General features: G+C 39.4%; 1 protein-coding gene across 1 annotated transcript in view; it reads left to right on the top strand.

Annotated features, from left to right (window-relative positions):
• CBL (Cbl proto-oncogene) overlaps positions 1–18,259 on the top strand; it is a 40,923-nt gene that overhangs the window by 4,809 nt on the left and 17,855 nt on the right. Inside the window, exon 2 of the mRNA XM_086766255.1 lies at positions 3,141–3,388. Coding sequence (XP_086622381.1) covers positions 3,141–3,388 — 248 coding nt within the window. The remainder of the gene's footprint in view (positions 1–3,140; positions 3,389–18,259) is intronic.

Genomic DNA, 18,259 nt, shown 5'->3' with positions numbered 1-18,259 from the left:
CTCTTAGAATCTTCATGCTAAGCTTGAAATTATTTATTGGTATTTCTAAAAACCAAAAAATGTCTCTGTAAAAGGCTTGTCCCTGAGAGAGCAAAGCATAAGCTAGGCAAAGTTGGATGAGTTTGGATGGTAGTTTAAAAACATAGATTGCTTTGTTTGTTGCCATCACACCTAATCCAAAATATTTGCTGCTCTTTGCTCAATTTCCTTCCATGTTGCTGGTCCCTGTAGAAGGCAGGGTAGCTTGCTGAGGGGCGGCTGTTCCTGGGGCTGGGAACATTCCTTTTGACATTGTCATGGTGCTGCAAGTGCACGTGTAGAGAAACAAACAAAATGCAACTGGTTTTGTTGCTGCTGTGTTATAAAATGACCAAGTTTGCTCAAGAGGCAGCAGTTCCTAGTTACATAGCTTTGTTAAAATGCTTATCTTAGCTAGTTTTGGTCTACTTGGTAAATAAAGCAGCTACTTGATGGTAAAATCACAGCAATTTTGGCCTTTCTCTTAACTGTTCGAGGTATTTTTGCAAGTCACTTCTTGGGAAACGTTTTACAGAGGCTATGAGAATGATTGATTTGCACAACTTGCTTCTGCTGTGGGGAAATTTTTCTAATTGATATTGAAGTTTGTTACATTACTGAAACGCAGTGGGTCTGCTGCTTTTATAGCTGGATATTTTCAAGGAGTAATAGCCAAACTGTTTTCTATTACAGATGACTGAGAGAAGTGCATACTCTGAACTGTATGCTTGCTTAATGTGACTTCCTCATAAGACCTGACCATGTTTTTTATTAAGGTGTTAAACCCACTGTGTCATAAACCATTTCTGTTGAAGGCAAGATTGTGCTATCCATAGCACAATTCAGCTGTGACTGGGGAGCTTGTTTAGAACCTATTCATGCTGCATAGTGAAACTAGTTTTATTGAGAGGACAAATATGTTAACTCAGTTCATTGATATGGTTCAGTGTACAATGTTCACAGGCTCCAAGGAAGCAGAGTTGAGGCATCAGAACAAACTGGGTAAGTCAGTTCGGACCATCCATCTCCTTATGTAGACCTCTTAATCCTTGGCAACCCTTTCAAAATGGAGGGGAAATTTTGGTAGGGTTTTTCCATGTATTCTTGTGCAAGCTTTTATAGACATGCGGTTCCTTTAATGGTAAACTTTTCTGTTTGATTTTTGATCCACTGGGTGCCTCTCTCATCACTGCAACTGAGTCTTTCTCAGCTCTTATCAGAGGTGCTACTGTAAGTTAGATGTAATTGGAGATATTGCTTAACTCGACAAGGTTGCTTTTTGCGTATACTCCAAATGGCAAAGTTAAATGCTAAAGCACTGTTTCAGAATAAATTACTTTGTTTACCATCAGTATTTAAGTGTTTAAGGGAAGTAGGTGTTTAAGTATGCATTGTAGGGAACTAGTCAATTCCTCTTGAGGGTTTCACAAGATTTAGTGGAAACCATGTACTGCAAAAGGATGTTAGATTGTTCTTTTACATTCTCCTGTCCCTTTCCTTTAAGCTTAACCTTCTGCAGCACTACATTGTTTGAGACCTGTAGTACCCTTATACCTAGCAGCGTCATAAGTTTAGACCTTATTCACCTGCTTGGTATTAAGCAGTCAGATAACATTCATTGTAGTGAAGAACTTTAGGAAACAGTATCTACATTTTGTATTGGCCTTCCTCTCAAGCTTGATGTAAATAGCAGAAGCTAGAAGCTGTTAGCTGCCAAGACAGCGCTAAGACTACACCAGCTGTTGTTTCCTAGCTTGTGAACTTCATCTGATTCTGGCCTTGCAACTCTTAAAGTTTCAACCCTGAAAGTGCACTGCTAATTTTTCAAATTGCCGCTTTGCCATTGTCTCTCCCTATTGTTCTCTCAGTCTAGGTAATGGAAAATTTTGGCTGTGGTGGATGGTGAAGTGGCTTCCTCTATCCTCCCATATCACATAACCTTCTTATCATGAGCTTTCGATCCGTAAGCTCCTACATTCCTGTGTGTTAAAGACCTGTACTAAGTTCAGTTTGCATCCTGATTTGTTTGTGTACAGGTATAACAGTTGCATTGCTTGTGAGTTCTGAGCAGGCATATTCTACTTGTGCTTGTGCCTTAACTACATGATGCAAAAGTAAGTGCTGAAAATTATTTTATCGATGATCAAATAAATTCACTGTAGATGGCTGAAAGATTCAAGTTGTTAATTTTGAGAATATGTGATCTCACTGCTAAGAAACAAATAGAGAGCAGAAGGAAGAAAAAAGAGATGTTCAGTTGTGTGCCAAGCAGAAGACAGGTTGAGGTCATCTAATAACCCTTTAATCTAATTACCAGTACTGCTGTGGATGTGTTGCTATTAAAAAAAAAAAACCCACAGAAATTATTTGAAGAATCTAGTTTTGCTATGAGATTAATCTAACAGAAGTTAGAAGTAAAGTTGATGCGTAACTGGCGACACAAGTTCTTGTGAACTTATCTTTTACCCAGACTTCTCTTACCGTATCTATTATGCTACAGCTTATTTCTCATTCTTGCACAGAAAAATTCCTTCGCATTCGTTCTTTCTTGATGGTCGTCATTATCCATAAAAGCTATTGTTTATCTTAGTCCTTGTATGTATTCAAGGAGAAAGAAAAGGAGATTCTCCTACCACTCTTGCCTTCAAAAGACTTTCAGCCTGGAAATGCTTGCTGGTATCAGTGATGTCTGTAGCAGTGGAACTTCCTCTTTGTGCATATTTGTCCTGAATATGTGGGTCAGTGTAAAAAGTCACTTTTGCAGCTAGACAGGTAAAGTTCTGCCTATGGGCATGTTCAGAGTCTGAAATGTGATAGGAAGTCCTAGACATGTATGTAGTAAGTTACATCCTTGCCATTTACAAACTCCATATTGACAGCCTCGTGAAACATAATGGTATGTATATGGGGAGTTCCGTTAGTCCACATGCACTTCAGTCCATAAACTCTGTTCCCTTATGGTGACTGGACTCCCTATCTGGACTTGAGCAACAAATGCGGTTTGTTGAGAGTGAATGTTTTGGTGTATTGTGTTTTTAAGTAACACTGAATTCTGTTTAAGTAACTGATCGCTACTTGCTATTTTTACATTTTCCAAATGGTATTTTTTTCGTTAACTGTAGGTGGTACGTTTGTGCCAGAACCCAAAACTGGCATTGAAGAACAGCCCGCCCTATATCCTAGATCTGCTACCTGATACCTACCAGCATCTACGAACCATCCTGTCACGCTACGAGGGGAAGATGGAGACTCTAGGAGAAAATGAGTATTTCCGGGTGTTCATGGAGAACCTGATGAAGAAAACCAAGCAGACCATCAGCCTTTTCAAGGAAGGGAAAGAGCGGATGTATGAGGAGAACTCTCAGCCCAGGTAATGGGGAGAAGTGTTTTCAAATATTTATGATTGTCCTGGTTCTGGCTAGGATAGAGTTAATATTCACCTGAGCTGGGTGGAGAACTGAAGCTGGTAGCCCCTATGGCTGGGATAACTAACTAATTAGCTAACAGCTGGGGTTAATTTACCCAAATTAGCCAAAGGGCTATTCCATCCCATCTGACATCATGCTCAGTATATAAGTGAGGAGGGTGCTGAAGGGAGTCTCCTGCTACTTGGAAGAAACTAGGTGTGGAGATTTGTTGTAAGCCATTATACTGTATTTGTATTCCATGACTGTTTTGTTTTCTTCTGTCATTACTGTTAAATTTACTTTTTGTTCAATCTCAACCCGCGTGTTTGCTTTTTCCTGGTTTTCTTTTGTTTACCAAATCTCCCCCTGTTCTCTTGGAGGGTGGGGGGGGAGTGAGAGAGAGACTGCGTAGTCTGGCCCCGATTGGGGCTGAACTATGGCAATGATATAAATTTGCTTTAGTGAACAAGAGCTTGAAAAATATCTGCTGGTTGAGATGTCTGTACCTGAAAACAGACTTAGAAGAGAGATGTAAGTCCAAGTGTAGTTTTAAGGAAACTGTACTTGGTTATATTGAAATCTGTGAGCTGAGTAAGTGTTCAGAGCCTCTGCAGTCTTAGTTATGTTGTTCAGGTGTGCTAGGTTAATTAATCTAAACAAAGTCTGCTGTGAAAAGGTTTTGCAATCCTTTGCATTGTTGCATAGCAAATGCCTTGTGAGAGAGAATGATAAGGTTCGGAATGACCTTTCTAGCAATTTCAGGCAATAGTAGAATATTTAATGTTTCGTAGCAAAACAGTCATCCAGACTACAACTTGCTGTAATTCGTCTTTAGGCTTTAGATAACTTTCCCTTTTTCTGGAAACAGAAACTGTCCAGTATTTCTGGAGGTGGGGGGAAGTAACCTTGTTTTGTGGGAATAAAACTTCTTGCTAAAACTCCATAACTTTCATACATTGTAAACTTCATCTTTCAGGTAGATTAGCGTGTGCCACACTTGTGAACTCTCTCATTTTGTTTGGAAGTCATAGCTGAGATCAAGGGACGTCTTCAAGGTGAATAGCACGTACTGAGAAGGATAGGTGGAGGTTGAAGCTGCAGTTGTATCTGAATATAATGCTCTTTTGAACAAAATAGCATGAATTTGATGAGCACTGAAGTACCTGAAGAGGTGCTCCTTTATTTCATCCAGCTTTAAGGAAAAGGAGAGCCAAGGTGACTTAAGAGCAGAATGAAGCTTTGGAAAAGGTTAATCTTTCATATTTGTCTAACTGTTGGCAGCAGATCTAATGGACAGAGATATACAAAGCATACATTTGTAACTTTAAACTCATTTCAGGATTTTGGAGTAGGTGCTGAATTTAGGGAAAAAAAAAAGTGGAAAAAAGTGAAAACCATCCAGTGGCTCAACATAATTGCTCTGGGGACAATATGTGGTTAACGCCCTGGCAACTACTCGCTTGAATTACATGAGGGAGTGGGGAGAGGAGAGGATGGAGAAGTGCTGGCTGGTATGATACTGAACTCTGTGTAGCTTATTCTATGGTATTGAACTCCAACAAAAAAAACCCTGTGATAGTGGCTGCAGAAGATATCGTTAATGCTGTTCTATTTTTTCACCGATTGCCACCCCCCGACTTAGGGACAACGTGGTTGGTATAGACACAACTGGCTCATTGCAGGTGAGAAGTCCAATTCCTGCTCCTTGCAGGGGCGTTGGGCTAGATGACCTTTAAAGGTCCCTTTGAACCCTAGCTATTCTATGATTCTGTAAGTGGATTTTGGGAGATGCTACTAGCTGGAATTTTCAGGAAGTGTTCCAGAAGATAATGTGTGTAACAAGGATGAGGGGAAAAGAGTTCATTAGTCTGATGTTTTGTAAATGAAGTGATATTTAATGGAAAATTGCCATTTTTTTAGCCTTTACTTAGATCAAAATGAGGAACAGTATGAAAAGCACTTCTTATTGTGAATAAATGGATTAAAGCTATTAAAATTAATCTATGATTCTTCTACTAGAACTGGTCACTTTCTCGTATTATCCTTTGCGATATTCACAGCACGGATTATCATTCAAGACTGAGTGATTTTTACAATGCTGTGGATTGCTCCTGAAATATTTTAAGTAGCATTTATCTTGAAAATGTTTTTGTGTTGCTCCCATTTAATATAGTTGATGTTATTTTCTAGAACCCTTACTATTGCCTCCAGAAATAGGCTAAAAGGGTATATGAAAGGCTGTCAAATTTATCTGTGGTATTTGTTCTTCTTAACTGTGTGTGTAGTGATCTGTCCATCATAAATATGGAGCATTTGATGAGTAGATGATAGATAGCTATGTCAATCTTAAGTCCTATATCTTGCCTCCAGTCCCTTGTTTTTTTTTTTTTTCAGAGAGAAGCAAAGAGAAATAATTCCAGTTAATCATCCTAGCCAGTTTGTAGTCAAACTAATTGACAAAAGGAGGCAGGGGAAATCCAAACTGATAGATGTGAACGTCAGAAGCAAGATAGCAACACAGGCTTGCTTTCTCATAGCAGTGATGGGAGTCTTTGGGGAACTGCTAATTGTACCATTTATGAATAAACAGCTTACCAAGAAAGCAACTGTGGTGAGGCTTGTAAACATAAGCATAAAAGCAGAATCACATCCTGGCTGCTCTTATTACATCTCTTTGCTTTTCTCTCAGCTCAAGAAGTAGCAATTACTGTTTTGTCATGAAGAGGAAATATCAGACACCCTTCTCGCTGGTGCTGGTAATGGACATGGTAACTTTCTCAATTCTCTAATTTGTCATAGAAAAGAAAAAGGTCAGAGTAGTCAGTGCATATGATTCGTATACCAGTTCAAGAGAGATCTGCACAAAGAATGGCACTTTGGTTCAGCTAGGGATTCTGTTAAATGCTGCACTTCCCGCATCAAGACTTTATGGTTTTGAGAGCTTTTGGAACCTGATCACTTTAAGTGCTATTTGTTTCATCTGAAAATTAGTTAAATGAATTTTTGCTGTAAGTACCCCTTCAGATTTAAAATGTGTATAATAATTTAAGGTGAATAAACTTAGGAAATTTTCTCACCTTGTTAGGAATTGAAGAAAAATATGAATATTTTTCTTCTGTAAGAATTAATGCATTCAAATATTCAAAGTGTGGGAGAAACTTTCTGGAAGATTGTCAACAGCCTGTAAAGCAAACAAATATAACCAGAATCTGGAATCCACTAGAAATGTGCTCATGGCAGTGTGTGTCAATATATGTATGTATATATAAGAAAAAAACTATTTTGCTCTTCATCTCCTGCAAGTTTGTGGCTAATGTTAGTCTCAAGTGTTTTGGAAACATGCCTTTAAAAATCTAATCTGGTGTACTGAATAATTGTTTTGTCTTGACTTTTTCTGACTGTTTTTCCTGTTGTCCTTGAAGCTTCTTTCTTCCTGTCTTCCAGATTTAGCATTCATTTTGTTTCCTGTTGCGTATGCTTTTATTTTCCTGCCCCAAATGTCTCTTGATGTAGAGCAAATGCACTATTTTAACATTTGCATAACTAGTGTGGAAGCTGTGCAGGTGTTTGCTACTAGCAAACAGACCAGTAATTAGAAATGACTGAGCTATCTCTTGATTGTAGGATCAGAATTGTCTCGCTTACTTAAGCGTCAACCTTCTGTTTTCATTATTTCTAATTTACTCTTTGTCTATTTATTTTCCATCTCTTTAGAGATTCTTCAGTGTGTTCATCCAAGGTGGGCTAATGCAGAATTGGAGCACAGCTGTGGAAAAGCACTGTGTCTTGTAGCTGCTTGTGCTGCTCTGAGAGTTCATAATAGCTGCGAGATGTGTGCCATCTAGCATTGAGTGGTTTGGTAGACTATCTTGTATGTGTTTAGAGTAGACTATGTGGGTGTGTAACATGGATGCTGTTTGCAGTAAGGCAGGCAGTTTAAAGTCCAGGAGTACAAAATAAGATTGCAGTTGCATATTGAACATTTAAAGGTGTGTTTGTGAAAAGAACACGTGCCTTGATGTATTCTCTGACTTTCAAACTACGGTAGAGGAGCAGAGGTGCTGCGAATAGGGTTAGAAAAGGCTTGAGTGAATGCTCACGGTGCTTATGGATGTGGGTGAGTGTTTGTTCCTTCAGTTTTAAACCAGTTGCAGTCATAGAGCTCTTAAAAGTGAGTGCAGCTCTCCTGTGTCATACCTTAACGGTCTGCGTGCTGAAAGCATCCTCCTGTTGTGGCTAACGCCACAGTTAGCGTGACGTCCAATGCTATGAACACTCAACGGCTTCCTTTCTTTGCTTACGACTGTAACAGCTGTTTTGTCTCTAACACGGATTTTGATGTGTAGTTTTTCAGATGAAATTATTACCCTTAAATGAACTCATACTGTGATTTTTGTGAAGAGAACTCATTTTATTAGGAGAGCTTTAAAGATGCTGTTTAAATTCTGCTTTAGCTCACTTCCATATCTGTTTAAAAATTAATGTTGTGGAGGGTGTTTTCAAAGCTCTGTATGCACTTCCTGACTAACAAGTACTTTCAGTAACTTCTAGTTACTGTTTAAAGACTGAGTTTTAGCAAGTAGATTGGATTCAACTTGGTGAATTCTGAGTAGGTGTGGGCTTTTTAGTTGAGATACTATATTGCTCCTGAGTTTTGACAGCTGAAGAGTTTATTTGGGTTGTCCTTGCTAATGGGTAGGCTGACCTCTGAAAACAAATTATATATTTGGGCATCTGGTAAAATAACATGGTAACATCTGCAGGCTTTGATATTGGAATCAAATAGTATTTCAAGAGCTAATAATTCTGGATATTTTGTCATACGCTTGCAGTAAGGTAAAGGTAAGTCACTGAATAATTGGCTGTGCTGCAGTAATTAGCAGGTGTTCTTGCGGTTATGTACTTTCCCAAAACTGTTGGTTCCTGTTCTTTATAGAACCACAGTGGCTTCTAATGCAAAAAGCCTTTTAAGACTTGTCTCTTGGAGTTTTAAAAACAAAAAAAAATGCTCAGAGGTTACATTTGGAGCCTCTATACCTGAAAATGCAATAAGAAATTCTGTAGAGGCTACTTAGCAGGTCTATATAGAAAGGAGAAGGGTACACCTGTTTAGCACTGAGTAGCTTGCTGTGCTGCCTATAGTGCTAAATATGTGACTTCTCTGACCCTGCAAAGACTGTGAATTTCTTGAGTTTACTTTTTAACTAGTGATAACAAAAACTGGCTAAACATACTTTTTTTTTTTTACTACAAGGTAATAGTTCCGTTGATTGATAGTGCCATTAATGCTAATGCCACAACTGCTCTGAACGTGCCAAACCCACCTAAGCTCTTGATTCCAGTTTAATTTAGAGGCTCAGTGGTTATGTTGGAATACTTTTTTTTTCTGTTGCAGAAATCTTTTACTTTTCCAGACTTCTCTTTACTTCTCTTACTTGCACAGAGAAGCTGTCATTCATCAGCTTTCCCCACTACATAAATTACTTATTGCAGCAGCTTTTTTTTTTTTTTTTGCAGTTGTGTAAATAGATTATACTTCACATGTTAGGACAGAATAATAGCTTGCTGATCCGTAGACAGGGATAGGGATTGTCTGTTACTTGTGAAAGGCTGAAGAGCCCGTTTTTCACCAGTGAATCAAATTTACTGTTATGTTAAAACAGTCTATTCTAAGGGAATATTCAGAACATTTATTTTCTAAAAAAAAAAATCGGACCACTGCAAAGGTTTCAACACGAGAATGCAGTTGTGTACGTTGGAGGGGTATAGGTTAGGTGGACGACTGAGGAGAAGTAATTACTCAGGATGTGTACTGGATGTTTAAGAAATAGTACAAGTTATTTTACTAGTTCTGCTTGCATACTTTGGAAAACAAACTATTAATGAACCCAGTAAATAAAACTAACTTATCTGTAGAGGAGAAAATGCCGTTAGGCAGGGAATATCATAAACCTTCTCCAGGTAACATGGAGTTGCAAAAGAGATTTGCGAAGCTAGTCCATGTTTACCTGTTGTCTTTCTGACAATAGCCTTATGGGATGCTGGTTCAGCAGAATTTCATATTCTTCTCTACCTCCAAAGCAAAGACTTACTCACTTACACAGGAAAAAGCTACCACTATTTAATATCTACTGGAAATGACCATGCATATCTCTAAGGAAAGGAAATGCATGAAGAATTACTTGGGGGGGGAGGGCGGGGGGGGGGGGAAAGTTGGATTTTAAAAAGGAAAAAGTTGGAAAACACTTGTGCTAAGCCATGAACCAGAAAAGCTTGTGGCGGGTGGGTATTAGTGCTTTAAACTCATATTTTAGAGTGCTTGCACACGCTCCTCTCAGGTGAAAAAGAGAGAGTAGAAAATGTGGAACTCATGGTATGTGGTGTATGTGAGTCCTTCTGTCACTTCCTTCTAATACAGCTAAGAGGGGTTTTTTTTAACAAAAAGTTAAAGTGAAGTTAAAAAGTTTAGAGTGAAGCCTACATCTGCATTTAAATTAGAACATCTTAAATAAAAGAACAGCTCCAAAGCTGCCCACAAGAAAGGTTTCCTTGCCAGGCTCCAGCATATGAACACTAACTAACTGCTTATTACCCATTATCATTTAAATGTTGTTGGAGAGAGGCATGTGAATGATTTCTTTTTAATTTGGCTTTAAATTGCTAGTTTAGGTGATAGTTGTGGAACATAAGTAATGCTTAGCATAATTGGCATAAGCTTGCATTTTTTCTAATTTTCTTTCCATCAAAAATTGGGCCACTGTCTTGAAAATCAATTTGTGGACAAATGTGAGCTTTCACATTATTGCGTAATAAGGAAGTAAGATTTTTATTCTTCTTTGCTTTCAGAGCCTATAGAACTGTAGAGTTTTATGGAAGACTAGCTCTGTGGACTTAGTGTTGTGGATGGAAGTGCAAGTGTGTTACTTATTTTGTAGTAATTATCACTTGAAGTGTGGATAGATTCTCGATGCTGGCAAAAACATGCTACTGCTGCTTGGCAACCGTATCATGTTTCTTGGGTGAACTAAGGGCCAAGATGCCATGTTTTGTATTTCTGTTGATCTGAAGAAGTCTGCAGTCATGGCCCTTTCAGCCAGAGAACAGATTGTGTTTTGGTGGGTGAAAGAAGACAGTGTTGAAAAAGCCCCTCATCTTGCTAGGTGGTACTGAACAAAGTTAGGCCAGCTGCCTCCCAGCAGTTTGAAGCAGTATTTTTCTGTGGTGCTGGTTTGTGAACTTGCTGGCTTTGCCCTGTTTCTGTGTCTGGAAGGTGAATCAGATGGCACTCAGTTATGTCCCTCCCGGACCTGGCTCAGGTAATGTGACTCGCTGACTGCTACCCACCTGTAGAAAGGATTGTAAAATTACTCCAGAGGGTAAGGGAGTATGGTGAGAGGGGAAAGTGGAGAGCTGCCGAACTACTCAGCAGGTCAGCTTATGGGCTGGACAAGTATTGCCATTAGCTGCAGTCCTAGAGCCTGAAGCTTCAAAAGCTGGAATTCTGTGTTTTACTGGAGTATGTATGTTGCAAAATATCCTGGGTTTAGTATATTGACAGGATGCAAGCTGGCAATGAAGCTTCTGCCAAAGAATCCCCCGGTGGTGGTGTAGTACCCAAGACAGTTTTGAGGTTGCTGAAGATCAAGTGTGAAATACAGTTTTCCTTGACTTAGAAACAGAGCTGTTGTGCTTTCGTTTTCTCTTTCGTTGTGGCAAGTAGCCCCTGAAATAGAACTTTTTGCTTCAGTGCAGAGAACCTAAATGTAAGTACAATGAATATTGTTTTGCTGTGTAGTCCCTTGAATCTGGTAAAATAATCTGTTACCTAGGAGAGAAATTATGCTTTATTTTGTCAATTCTTTGAGTATGTGTCGAGCTCTTTGAAGACCATAATCATATCAAATTGATTATTCTCTTTAAAGTGCTTTCTATAATAGTTAAATCCAGAAAATAAGTAGATTTTTAGCCTCTTAACATTGAAAGAAATCTAGCTTGTTAAAAATATAACAGTATCATTTGTGCCTAGAATAATAAGTCCAGATCCTTTAAAGTTAAGTAGGTTGGTTGTTCTGGTCAGCACACTGGGCTGTGGTGTCCATTCTGCTTCAGATCGGTCACATCCACTCGCATAACAGTGTGAGTATGCCAAAGTTTTCTGGTCATTTGTGGCCTGCAGTATATTTTGCGCGGCACTTCACACTGATGAGCATGCTCTACTCAGACAGCTGAAGGTATTTAAATATATATATGTTAGTTGAAAAGTGTTAGGATTCAGAAGGCTGTAAGAAAAGTGTATGTTTTGTGTAATATTTCTGTCCTGTAATATCTAAAGTACTGATCAAGGTATTAGCCTATAGAATTTCTTGCTCCTTGAAAACTACAGCTGGTACCATTTAAAAAAAAAAATAGAATGGAAGGAAATACTGCATGCAGAGAATGCCTTTCACTAGTTAACTATTGCATTTTTGGCCCTAGATGTAGTTAATTGGTAACAAAGAGGGAGAGAGGGCGTAGAGGAGAAACTTCACAACAGTTGCAACAGTTGTACACAGATTTGTTGTAGTTCTTAAACAGGATAAGAGTCTAAAGCAGCGGTTGCAGTCATTTCTGGTTTGACTTCATGGGGGCTGGCTCAGATGCAATGTCTTACGAACATGGCAGGTTAGCTTCCAGATGGGGTTAACGTGTGTTCTGTGTATGAGCTGATATCCTTAGCCAGGTACCCACGGCATCCACCGATGCAGACCAGCTCCTCTGCAGAGCAGGCAACAGTGCTAGTCTGCATTGAGATTATTCAAGCCTGAATATGTAATGGACAAGGAATGGACAGAAATACCTAGTCTGGTGATTTATGTGTGCCCGTTCCTAATTTGCTGTTTTAGTAATTAAGTCTTGAAGTTGCAGGATTAACCAGCTGGTTTTATAGCTCTACAAAGCATGAAACAGTGAAGCCTGTAGTTCTTTAAATGGAGAAGTATGTTTGGAGCTGAACCCCGTGTTAACAAGAGGTGATCAACATGTTATGTGTTTGTTACTTTTTTTTTTTCCAAAGAGGGATGGGATGAACTAATCTGCAAAATCAATGTAGCATTAGCTGATGCTGTAAAATTCTGTAGTACAAGCGGCTAATTTGCTGATTTTAAAATATCTGTTTTGCTGTTAGTGTGCTATGTTAGTTGTCCTGTGGAAGTGCAGTAAATGTTACAGAGCAGTGGCCCAGCTTAACTTTGTAAGGTGACTTCTGTTGAGCCAGTACTAGTTAAACAGAATTTCGTTCACTTCCTGTGTTGCAAGTTCTGTTGAAAGTAGTTCCGCTGTTTCTATTTTTAAAACAGATTACTGTGTGTAGAGGACTCTGAAGCTGTATCAGAGTTCTAAAAAACATCTTGGGATCACCTCAAGTGTTTCCACTTACTGCTTATATGCAAAGGCCAGAGTTTTATGTTAACATGAAGAGCATGTAGAGAACTTCCTGCTAGTGCAGTAGTAGGATGTAAGATACTGTTGTTCTTTCTAGAACCAGGTGCAGCCACCTATCTGCTGAAACTGGGTCTAACTGCTCATGTCTGGTGCATAGTTTGTAACATCTGAAAAGCATATGTTATGTGATAACCTCACACTTTTGTGGTTTCTGAAAGGTGCATTTACTTGTTGGAGACTTGTTAAAAGACCTTTTTTTTTTTTTTTTTTTTTTTTAGCTGTTAAATCTTCAAAATACCAAATTGTAAGATGTGAAGTAGTTACAGGAAAAATAATGTTTGGCTGTTTGCAAGACCCAAGAACTGTGGGCTTGGGGTTTTGTTTCTTAAGTACTGGAGCTTGCACTCCCCTGTGGCGGATGCTAACTCTGTCGCCTAAACATCATCTGGTGTTAAGTGTGTAATTACAAATTAGCGCCAGAAGTGAGAGGGCAGGAAACTTGTATTTCCTTAGTTGTAATTTCTTGCAGTAGTACTTAGTAAGTGGATAGTACTCTGCAATAATGAACATGTGGTAAGGCATTAGGAGTTCTGTAGATGAATTCTAACTTCCAGCGCTTTGTCTTTCTGTTCTTCAGCTGCCTCACCTGTAAAATGAAGTAAAAAACTTTTTTTTTTTTTGCCTCAGAAAATTTGATATGATCCCATATTCAGAAAGATGTCAAAGTCCTGAAGGAAGTCTTACCCATCAATAGGGTTGTAGAGGTGTGATTTACAGAAAAGCAAGCATTAATTACTCAACTAGTGAAATAATTACGGTGTACTTGCAGCTCTGCGTGTCATAAACTTACATGGAGAGTCACTGGAGACATAAGACTACAAAGCCATTCTGGACTGTGAGTTGTTTATGAAAATACAAGTTTTCAGCAGCAGCAGTGAGTAATAGTACAGTGCTTAGAGTGTGTTTTCCTTCAGTTTAACAGAGCAATCGTCTGATTTCTAAGCCACCAGTTTAAGTCTTTCACCAAATAAACGCAGAACTTTTGAAGAAAGGAAGTGGTGAACATGTTAATTCTGCAATTCTGTGAAGACAGAAGCAGTTAGAAACTGCATCCCTGTTCTAGGAGCCTCTAACTTTCAGTCAATGAGTTTAGTCCTAAGGTGTCAGACACTCCCACATCCACTGTAATGCGTTTTCCCTTAGTTCTCCGTAAGAATAGAGAAGTATACTTTAAAAATGTTCTTAGGTCATTCCTTCAGTGCAGTGAGATTGCATTTCTTGTTGTGAGCTGCATTTTTGGGACATGCTCCCTTAAACAAAAATCCCTTTGAAAATCTGGTCATATATAAGAAATACAATAATTAAGTGAAGCATTTTGTAGTTGGTTGTCTTGTGTTACAGCTCTTAATTCTTCTGTACAGCGATGTTTGTAGCATGCTTTCAATGGAACGAGCTTTACAGATGTGACAGTATGTGCATGTCAAATTACAGCATGTGAGCACAATATTGTGACAATCGTGCAGTGGAGCAGTCTCCTATGCGTGAGGGATGAAATTATACTGTGTCAGTTAGCTGGGAAGTAGTTGAGAAATACTGGTAGAAAATGAAAAAAATTCTAGCTGGCACTGGCGGAAGTGGTAGCCCTGTATTAACATTGCCTTGAGGTAAGAATGGCATTTTAGTAGTGAAACACATTGGGTGCCATATGACTATAACTTGAATTAATTTAACTAATCGTGTTGATGTAGCTGAAAGAGGCAATGTTCTGATTAAAACCGTCCTCTGCCATTAATGGTTTTGCAAGATTGAGCCTGTAGGGTGGAAAAATGCTTTTGTCTAGCAAACAGGAAACTGGAAAAGAAAACTCTGCTATAGGCCTGGGGGAGGCAACAGCAACAGAAGACTCAGCTGGGACCCGGCCCGTGGAGGGGCTGCAGCGAAGAACTGTGGTGCAAATGGAAGTTCCTGCTTGACCTTTCGGCTTCCACTAAGATGCGTGGAGGAAAACCAGTCGTGAAGCAGGAAGGAAGTAGCACAACCGCAGCGAAGGGAGGATGAAGGAACATGCCTGTTCAGCCTGCAGAGCTGCCAGCAGGTCTGGCCCAGCCTCGGAGAGCCAGCTGATTGATAAGCAGCGGGTAACTGAAGAAACAGCCTTACTTCATGCTGGTTTTTCTTCTCCAAAACGGTTGCTTGAGACCTGCATCTGTAGAGGCCTGTCAGTGTAAAGGTAGCGCAGTTTTGCAGATGAGTGTAATTGCAACTCAGCAGGCTCTGGTGATGTTTCTGGGTTAAAGAAACCATTCTCTGTTGACATTGTGTGTACAGAAGGAATATTGCCTCCGTGCTGGAACTGCTAATGTTTCTTAGTAAAATATTTGGTTACTGTATAGAGTGGAAAAATATTTGGCTTTCTAAGCTTTCACTACTTATGTATGTCATGGATTCACTGTCTAACAATAATAAGATGAATATTTGCATGTATGGGTGAAAGCACTTGCAGGAACATGAAATCCTACCTAAACTGCTGCTGTTGCTCTGTTTCTGGAGCTAACCACTGAACAGAAATATGCTGTAGTTTTTTGTTTGAAGTTGGTACAGGTGTTGGCTTCAGCTCGATTGCAAACAGATTGGAAGAGCCAACTGATGTGGCCTGCGGTCCTGGCAAAGTTTTCAAAAGTGCTTATGTGACAGGTGTTTAAATTCCCCTGTCTGTCAATGGGATTTAGGTACCTAAGTTGGTGATTCCCACACTGTGGTTGGCATACCTCTGGTGCAACTCTTGGTGACAGTATTTATGTTCACTCCTGTGTTTAGCTAAAAGTTTGAAAGAGGGCTATCACCATCTATAAGAAACATGGAAGATTGCTGGAGGTCTGTGGCCAAAAACGCTTGGGAATTTCTGTTCTGTTCTTTGAAAATATTACCTTTTCTCTGGGAGAACTCTTGCTTCTGTTTATTTGGAGCAATGTGGATGAGGACAGTTGCTGGTGTTACAAAAAATAAAAGTCGTAATCACTAAACATCGATATGCCAATAAAAAAAAATGTTCTCTGTAATTGTAAGCATTTATTTGGTGTATGTTATTTTAACAAGCCAAGTTACACATTTGTAAATTAAAGGAATGCACTCTTGAAAGAAAATGTTTGTCCTTTTAGCACAGGCTTGGTAACTAGTTGCTGCGTGTAAAAGCTAGTTATGAACATAAAATACTCTGCAATTTGCTGCTCTTTATGTTCCCTTCCTATGTTTTCCCTGTTACCTAAGATACAGCTGACTATTAAAAAAGGATGATAACCTTAAGAATTGAAAATGTTCAGGTATTAGGAACTTTTTGGAAACAGAATCCCTCAATGTGTATGTAAAAATCATTTATGTATCCATCCTTAAGCCTGTGGAAGTTCTTTTCTCGCTGAAATGATGTGCTCAGCTGAGTGCAAGCGCTTCCTGAAACTCTGCTGAGGGAGAAGGCTCTTAGGCAGAAGTGGTGAGCAGCTGGACACAGGACTACGCTTCGGCATCTTGCAGTGTTGACCGTTGCTTTGTTTAAGCTGCGCACTTGTTCACTTTAGCAGTTTCTTTGAGGGTCAGGAGTGCAGTAGTGCGCTTGCCTGGTCATACTCAAATTTTCACACTGTGCTGGGCAGGGTACATGCGTGAAATGACCTTCCTCCCATCTAGCAAATATTGCATACATTAGTTTCAAGTATGCGTATAACTTTTTCACAATAGAACATGATTTTTCGAGTGTTAAGAGTGCTAGCAAACCAGTGCTAGCTTGTGCCACATACCTGAACAGCTTTAGGATTGATAACTTTGGAGAAGTCACTTGGCATGAATGCATTGCTATGAGATGCCACTTTACCTCCTAAGATTACATACAAATATTGCATGCTAACCCTTCAAAGAAATTATTCAGAACTTAATTCTTACCAATTACTTCCACGTTAGTGTAACGAAATAATTAGCGGTTTTTGCTCAAGCCTCCATTTTCATGAACTTAGTAAAAACAAATACCATCTCTTTTTTGCTTGAGTTGTAGATGGATTAAATTATTCATAATAACATGGTGTTTGCATTTTTTCCCTTGCACTACCATAAACTGTCATCTTTTCTGTCACTTTCTGGAAGTGAGGACTTTCAGAATGGGGCTTGGGGCCAAGCTCTGCAGCTAGAACCTCTGATGTGTGGGTTTTTTAGTGTTTGTCCGCCAAAGGCATTGCAGGGATATGGTGGGAACTGACCTGAAGGAGGGAGGGAGCTGGGGTGTGAGTTTACAGTTAAATTATCTCCTCTGTAGGATTAGCCAGTGGCTGTGCCTCAGATTCTGAGCCTTCCCCTGGTGAATGCAGCATTTCTTATCTGCTACTGGAAGGGGGGATACACAGCTTGGCATTACTTAACAATACACCGATCTTCGTAAATGTGATTGTGGTCACATAGAAAGCCATTACTTCACTGTTCTGATACAGCTCTGTTTTTCCTACATACAGGATCCTGTATAGATTTTATTTTATTATTTTTTTTTTTTAAGACATGCTCTATAAACCTTTCTAAAAGCAGAAGGTGGGGAATTGCAGTAGCAAAGGTACAACAAAGCTGTAACAGCACAGTGTCTGGAGATTTTGATGCACTAGTAAGGCAAGGGGGATTTGTGACAGTCCCGCTCTGCAGAGGCCAGTTAACCGACAAAGAGTGGTGAACAGCAAAGCTTTTCAGGCTGTGTTTGTAGAATCAAACCACCAAATTGTATAGCTGCTGTAAAATGCACACAGTTTGAGTAAGTAACACATCCAATAGAGAGCTGCTGAATCGAGCAACCTCCAGAAGAGCATCTGCATGGTTTTACTCTGGTTGATCTTGAGCACCTGTTACTGAACATGTATGAAATGATAAAAAACAGGATACCTTGCTGTACAGCTGTCACCTTCTGTAAACACTTTGAGCAGCTTTCATGCTGAGACACAAATTAAAATGTAGCTGTGTAAGTAAGGGTAAGAGAGGAGAACTACTGTCAAAAAAGGTGTATGGTTTTGAGTCCTGTGTACCTTCTACTCTACCCAGACTGTATCATAGCATGGAGAAAGGACTCATGTGGAACTGAATAAATAGTAGAATATATGTCAAGCAAAGTAAGTGACTTCCACTTGAGTTTAGACTCTGAAAGTATGACATGGAGCTAGAAGACCTAAGCCCAAGTGTCCAGCGAATTTTTGCAAAAAGACTGGAGGCAGTAACCTGTCTCCTGTAGCTGGAGGTCAGTTCTGCAGTCAGGCAGATTAACAGGATAAATACTTCAACTAGGAATAGTGTGTCTGCAGCGAGTGCTATCTGAAAAATGTGCAAGATTAAATAAACTGGAACTAATCCAACCAGAACAGTAGAAATTGATGAAAGGCTGAAGCCTGGGGGGA

Source organism: Chlamydotis macqueenii, chromosome 24, assembly GCF_036417535.1.
Source record: "Chlamydotis macqueenii isolate bChlMac1 chromosome 24, bChlMac1.mat, whole genome shotgun sequence".
Taxonomy (NCBI): Eukaryota; Metazoa; Chordata; class Aves; order Otidiformes; family Otididae; genus Chlamydotis; species Chlamydotis macqueenii.
Note: the sequence above shows the minus strand (reverse complement) of the source record. Positions and strands in the feature narration are given on the sequence as shown.